The 7460-nt window shown below is 40.4% G+C and overlaps 1 protein-coding gene across 4 annotated transcripts in view; it reads right to left on the bottom strand.

Annotated features, from left to right (window-relative positions):
* Positions 1–871: 871 nt before the first annotated feature.
* Positions 872–7460, bottom strand: part of CENPF (centromere protein F) — a 40828-nt gene continuing 34239 nt past the window's right edge. For all 4 annotated transcript variants that reach the window (XM_077339191.1, XM_077339218.1, XM_077339198.1 and 1 more), the window contains 2 exons: positions 4975–5162; positions 872–2934 (listed from right to left, as the gene is read on the bottom strand). In XM_077339191.1, the coding sequence (XP_077195306.1) occupies positions 2737–2934; positions 4975–5162 (386 nt within the window). In that variant the 3' untranslated portion in view covers positions 872–2736. The remainder of the gene's footprint in view (positions 2935–4974; positions 5163–7460) is intronic.

Below are 7460 nucleotides of genomic sequence, written 5' to 3'. Positions count from 1 at the left end.
TCCAAGATTTTCACATTTCACATTAAGATATTATCTATTCAGAAACATTCCACCTCTCCAAGAAGTGCTCAAGGTGGTTTCCAATATTTAAAGTAATAAAATATTAATCATTAAACACCCAGCTGAACATTAAAACTTGGATCATAAAAATAGACTGTTTTTAGCATTTCACAAGAACAGTGTGATACTCCTCTAGGAGTAGGGCAATTAAATTTAAAACACCTGCCCTTGGCATGGGCCACAACCTATAACACTCCTATGTTAAAGTATACTTGCAGGTCTTAGATGGGAGCAGACTTGAAATTTCAAAGGCCCAGAAGGAAGCTTGGCTGAATGGCTCCTGTGATGAGGAAAGCCCTACTCTGGAAGCCACCCAGCTCTGATCTGCCTAGCACTCCCAATAAAGAGTGTCACCTCAACCTGCAATGTCACCAGCTAGTTCTCATGGAATGGCATAACGTTTCTGAAATGTATGTTGACAGAGTTTGAATATGCAGAGTGTAAAGCACTAAAATAGCTTTTATTGCAAAGAGAAATACCTAGTATAGAAAGAGGAGAGAAGAGACCTAACAAATGATTAACTGTTGTCTGCAGTAATTCTTCCATCGACAACTGTTCTGGAGACAAGCAGGGAAGAAGTGTGCTCAAAAAGCAGGAAATCTCTATCCTGCCTAAGCTCAGTATACATCTCCTCTGATGCCCCCTGCAGGACATCCTTCATATTTTGCTCAATTATGTGCTTTGTAGATCTTGCATATTCCAACAATGTGTAAATTGTACTCTGGGCCCGAGATTTGAAAGATACTGCAAGCCAAGCAACAAGGATTACTACAAGATTGCTTTTGAAGAAATATGACACAGCCACTGAAGCTATTAGAAAACAAACTAAAGTATATTGAAAACTGCTAACAATACATAAAAGATAATTAAAGCAGTAGGGGGAAAACTATGTTTCATATTTTTACCTAAAATATTATCATTTTCTGGAAATGCCAAATATCATCTATTTTTATTTATTTATAATTAAATGTATATAAGCGATGCTCTGTAGACACATTCCTTTAAATTGGTGTTTTCAAATTATGCTCTAGAAATCACAGACATTCTTCAGATGCCTATAGATGACTCAGTGTCTCCCTCACAAACACTGGGAGTAAAATGCTCCAGAATCTTTGACAGGCAGAACTATTTTTGAGAAAAAGTTTTGACAAGAGTCCATGATATCAAAGGTTCTCATATCCAGAAAAGATAATGACTCATGTCATAGGAGTCAAGATATCAGATCTCAATGGCACAGTTTTGATAAAATGCTACATTATGGTTTATTTTAAGTATGGTTAGGTTACAAAATAACCTCCAACATCCAAGTATGCATAAGGATGCACAGCCAGCTGATTCAATGAAGCTCTGATCAATGCTATAAAATGGATGCATATCCGAAATGAGCCATGTGATTGTGATGGAAGAGTGTTTATACACAAACATCCCCATGTTACAACTAAAAGGCTCTTCATGTTTTCTTCCATGTGGCCCCATTGAAATCAACTGTTCTTGATATAAAAGTAGCTCACCCCATAATGTCTAGCTGCCATTAATTGTATCAATTTTTATTAGACAAATACACATATTTTTTGTCAAACAATAAAATGAACATGTTTACTTATTTACAGTGGTACTGAGGAACAATAGCTACTACAATTGTATTGTTCCTGTTGTTTCTTTTATTCAAGGCAAATTATTCTAGTGAACAGATGCAGAATTCACTACAAGTTTAGAAAGATATGTATCAATGGATGTCATAGGTAGGAGTATAATTATGGCTTGGTTAAAAAAAACTGGGTTTACAGATTTAAGTCAGTGTTCACTGTGGTGTTCTATTGAGACCAAGGAAATCTGAATTTCCTCAGCTTACCAAAATGTCTTAGTAGAGAAATGTATTACCAGTTAGATGTGTGAAGAATCATGATCCCAATATTCAAAAGTTCAATGTTAGAAGCAAGGCGATGTACAATCTCTTACATAACCCCTTTTCTGGTTTAGTTTCATAAGATGTCATTTACAAGGGCATTTTCTTCTGATGTGTAGAACAGATGTAAGTAATTTGGGTTCAATCCTGTGAAAAGGATCTGCATACTCAAGAGGTGGGACAATTCCCCCTCCTGTTGCTCCTGGGCAGGGTGTTTCCCCCTATTCCCCAAGTGTTCTCCAATATACTTGTAGGTTTTCCCAACATGCTTAAGATTGCCCTTCTGGACTGTTTGAGTGGGAAAGCAGCAGAGGGGTAAGGAAGGTTGAAACCCCTCTCCTTCCGTGTTTGCATGGCGGTCCTGATCAAAATCAGGCACTGTATACACGGGAACTGAGAAGAACCCAAAACTCACATGTGAGACTAAGTACTGAAAGCAGGGCAGGGTACAGACCCAACCTATGTACTCCATAATATATCAAAAGGCCTTCATACCTTTTCCCTCTGCAAAGTATATTGGGGCAGTGATATATAACCTATGATATGTGGCAAAAGATCATCTGCTGCAGGGACCCTCAGAAAACCAGCCAAAGATACATGAACTTCTCGAGTTCTAGCATTTGTGAGCAATACCTTTGTTCTTTAACTATCAAGAGATACATGCCTCAGGAAGCCCAGGTTAGTTCCAAGCTTCCTGGTGGGTGTGCCCACTGTAATAAGCACACTGCATAAGGTCTTTTGCATGTGCATGAAGTCCTCTGGGCCCAGAGCTACTGTACATGACAGCCTTCATTTAGCTTATTTTCTACTGTATTCTTAGAAAGTCTGGTTTTGATTTTGTCAGCAGTGCCAGCAGATCTGTCAGCAACTGGTTGGATAGATTGATTGCAGGCAGAAAGGGGAGACCTGGGAGTAAAGCCCAGGGGCAAGCCAGTAGCTTGTATTTCTTGCAGCTGAGCATCATCTATCTGCAACACACAAAAGGAAAACCAAAATGTATTTTATTTAAGGAAATGTCAACCCATGCCACAAGGAGACGGTTTACAAAACCGGCAGAGTAGAACAATAAACCACAGAGTCAAGTTTTTAAAAAAGGAAGTAGCAGTAGCTCAGCTGGATTCAAGTTAGTGCGTCCCCATTAAAACCTCTCTTTTTGAGGAGATCACTTGCCTCCTGTGGTCTCCTTACCCATAAGCACTCTGGGTGTGCTGGACAGACAGCATTGCATAGTGGTTAAGAGTACCAAATAAGGATCTGGGAAATCCACCTTCATTCCACTACAGACATCCAACAGCTAACCTTCATTCAGTCATTCTCTGTCAGCCTAACCTGAATCGTAGGGTTGGTGTTATAAAGGGGGCGAAATGGAGGTTGGGAGATAGATGTCAAAGCTGGTCTTGGGTACCCATGGGAAAGAAATGTACAGTATCAAAGCAAATACCTAAACAAAATAAATAAAATTTCTTCCCAAAGGAAAAAAATGGAAAGAACTCTTTGTATGTCATGGTTGATTAGAGTTCAATCTAGGACCTGGATTTGAACAATTGTGTTTGAATCCCCACTTCGCCATGGAAACTCTCAAGGAGACCTCAGACCCAGCACAATCTCACAGCGTAACCTAACTCACAGGGTTATTTTGAGGATGGGGAGTGGGTAGGCGGGCGGGGGGGGGGGGAGAGGCAGTAAGCTGCCTGGGACTCCAGTAGGGAAAAATGGGATTTAAAATAAAATTTATTTATTTATAGATTTCTACCCAGCCATTTACCATAAGGGCATGTTTGGGGTGGCTTCCAACAGAGATTAAAATAGAAATAATTAAATAATTTAGTTTAAAAAATACAAACTAGTCTAATTAGAAAAGCCTGTGGCTTTAATACAAAACAATAAGAAGAGTTGGTTTATATATCCCGCTTTTCACTGACCGAAGGGAGTCTCAAAGCGGTTTACAATCGTCTTCTTCTCCTCTGCAAGGTAGGCAGGGCAAAGACTGCTCTGTGAGAACAGCACTATCAGGCCTGTGGCAACCCCAAGATCACCCAGCTGACTGCATGCGGAGGAGTGGGGAATCAAACCCAGCTCCCCAGCCAGTCTCCGAGAGCAGCGGGATATAAATCCAATTAATAAAATAAATAAATAAATAAAATTAGAAGCTGACACTCTTAACCACTACACCAAGCTTGCTCACAGAGTTCTGCCTGAGGGACCATATGGAGTGCTTAAGATACAAGCAAGGCCGCTTCAACGGCCTTACTAAGACTTTAGACTACATTACCAGAGGCAATATGCCAATGCTAATTTTCAATGATTTTGATAAGTACATTAAGTTTAGAGTTTTCTTTAAACACATAGACTATAATGGTAAATTGTGCAAGTAACCACTAACAAGACCTCATATTTATCGTTCAAAGCTTAGCATAAAAAGGAGCCACTTGTATCTTCCACCAGACTGTTTGCTTACTTAAATACCATGCCCCCAAGTCAGAGATGTGCACATGTGCTAGTAGTGGCAATATGTGCTCTGACAGCACCGATCACATCAAGAATGGGCAGAGAACCTGAATCCAAGTACTTAACCGGTTTGGTGTTGCTCATACACACATCCTTACCCAATGTTCCTTAACAGTTGGAGGCAACAACCTGTATGCTAGGAAAGATTCTGAATGTTCAGGCCACATACTTCATTCAGAAATTTGCCAAAACAAACAGTCAGGAATGTCCCTTACAAGTACTTGGGAAGGTGGCAGAGTTCCATTTTAAGTTTCCTCTTTTGTGACTCCCACAACGGGGAGAATCTCTAAAATTGCAAACAGCTCACTAGTAGCCATTATGCTGTGATCTTTGCTGCCACTACAAAAGCATTTCATTTTATATCTGTTCTGTTTATCATCAGGAGGAACAGGATTAGGCATGCTCATAACTACATGAACACATAAATGTACAATATGATTTCTTTTCTTTTCTTTTTTTTTGTTGGTGTGCTTTTGTAACTTCAGAGGTTGATCAGTTACCTTTTGTAGTTTGCTGCCCTCTGCTGTTGGTTTTGAATTCTCTGGAAAATAATCCATCTCCAGGATATCATCTCCAGTATGTTGCAATCTCAGGTTTGGACTAAGAAGACAAGGACTTGTTCTCGGGCTTAAATCTGTTCTGTGGGAATTGTGAGGGCTGCTGTTTCCTGGAGTGCAATTGACAAATCCTAGAGAAGAAAATATTTGATAATCATAGATCATTCAACTACATTACTTTTAGAACACTGAAAATAATCCACTTTAATCACTCTAAATCAGTGGTCCCCAACCTTTTTATCACCGGGGACCACTCAACGCCGGGGACCACTCACCGGGGACCACTCAATGCCTTTTACTGAGGCCCGGTGGGGGGGTAGTTTACTCCTCTACTCTCAACCACTGCCCTAACGCTCTCTGATCACTATGGTAATGTTTAAACATCCCTTCAAAATAAGATACAGACACGCCACAACAATGAAGTGTGTTGTAAAGGGCTGGGGGGAATGAAGTAAAGGGCCGGGGGGGGGGGGAGAAGGCATCCTTCGGGGCCTACCTCCAATTAGTCGAAGGACCACATGTGGTCCACGGCCCACAGGTTGGGGATCACTACTCTAAATTACAAAACAACAAAACTCCAATTTTTTCAGACTCTAGTATATTTCCTAATATTCCCAAATCCCAATACCAGTATAGCATTCAGATTCAGTAAATATTAAAAAATGGTAAATTTGTTTAGCTCTGTTATAGTCCTTGGGGATCATTCTAGTCGATGGTCACAACAAGCTATAATGGAGAATTGATTTGGGAGCAGCTGTTTTTGAGGTAGAGCCACCAAATTTGCAGCACAGTTGCTGGTTCCTTTCCTCCAAAAAACCCTCAAGCTTGATAAAGAATGGATCACAGGGTCCAATTCTATGGGCCCCCAAAGAAGGTGCTCCCATGCTCCATTGTTTCCAAGGGAGGGAGAAAAGGTATTTACACTTGAAAGGGAATGCAATCCCTTTAAAATTTAAAGACCTTTTGTAAGCTGTGGAGGTAGCACAAGTGAACTCCAAAAGCATTTAAAGCAGCGATTCTCAATTGCTCTGAAGCTGTGACTCCAACTGCGGCGGCGGCGTGCACATGCATGCAGGCAGCATGCGCATGTGTGCATATGCATGCGCACAACAGTCTGGAGGGGACATGGAGGCAGCCAGTGCCATGGCTCCGTCGCTGCCCACTACCGCCACCAGCCACCACCATGGTGGCAGCAACTAACCTGGGTACCCCGTGGAAGGGGCCAGGAACCCTGGTTGAGAACCACTGATTTAAAGGGTTCTTTAGTTCCTTTAAATGGCTTCTCCAAGCTGAGAGTTCACAAAGAAACCATTTAAAGGGACTAAAAGCCCTTTAAGTGCACTTCAATTGCAGCTATCCAGTGGTCCTGCAGAATGTCGAATAGTTTTGTGATTTTTCAGGATTGGCCATTTTTGATAGCTGAAAAATGGCAAACTAATAATAAATCCAACTGAATTAATACCTGAAAAAATACCAATTGAGTAATTTTTTTGCTCTGCACATCCCTACTCTGAAGTAGGCATAGCAACATCTGCAGATCAAGTAAGCAGTGAAAAATTTTGCTTAACAAATTGCATTTTCAAGCCTGTTTGGATTTGCATCAATTTTCAGCAATACAGGTGAAGGCATATGAACCATTAATTGTTTCAATTGAGAATGACTTCCACCAAAGAAACTTTTTCTTGATTTCTCCCAGATGGGTGCTACAGATCTGGAAAATGGTTACTTCCTTGTGCTGGCTTGTACATACTGTTATTCTGCATAATTTCAAGTTGTAGCTCATAGAATCTCTAGACTATTCCATGAATGTAAGGATTCAGCCACAGTAGAACTAAGTGCCTAGATTTTAATCTGGAAGGGATCCCAGTGTACTCCTTGCAACATCATCAGATTAAGTGGTTTGTGAATTACAGCCACAATAACTACACAACTCCCTCTTGCCCTCCATAGATTGTGCCCAGTCTACCTTGCTCTCGGCATCTCAAACTGCCAGTGCTAAGCACTAAAACTAATTGAGTTTTTATGCAGACATGGATTGGAGGGCAACATTCAAGAGCAATTTTTATGAGAGAGATTACAAATGTTTTAATTACATTTTTAAAAAGTTACATAGATTGCAGAACTCAAGGCCAATGGGAACATACTTGTTTATAGAGTAGTCTCTCTTATTGAAAAACATTTGGGACAAAGATATGCTAATTCTAGCAGATCTTTCCTGTTCATTTTACATAAGCAAGTGTACATTTGATTTACTTATTCATTATTGCTTCTCTAAATGCTCTTTCACTGGCCATATTGGGCTAAAGGCAAGGGAGAGCACTAGTTTCTACACCATCCTAGTATGCCTGTTGCATCTCTGATTCCATGTACCATCCATACCGGGAGATAAATTTTGAACAGGACCAAGCTCTATACAGTTTCTAAGATAA

The sequence above is a fragment of the Paroedura picta genome, chromosome 1 (genome assembly GCF_049243985.1).
Source record: "Paroedura picta isolate Pp20150507F chromosome 1, Ppicta_v3.0, whole genome shotgun sequence".
NCBI lineage: Eukaryota > Metazoa > Chordata > Lepidosauria > Squamata > Gekkonidae > Paroedura > Paroedura picta.
The sequence above is the reverse complement of the archived record's forward strand: the minus strand, read 5'-3'. Positions and strand labels throughout refer to the sequence as shown.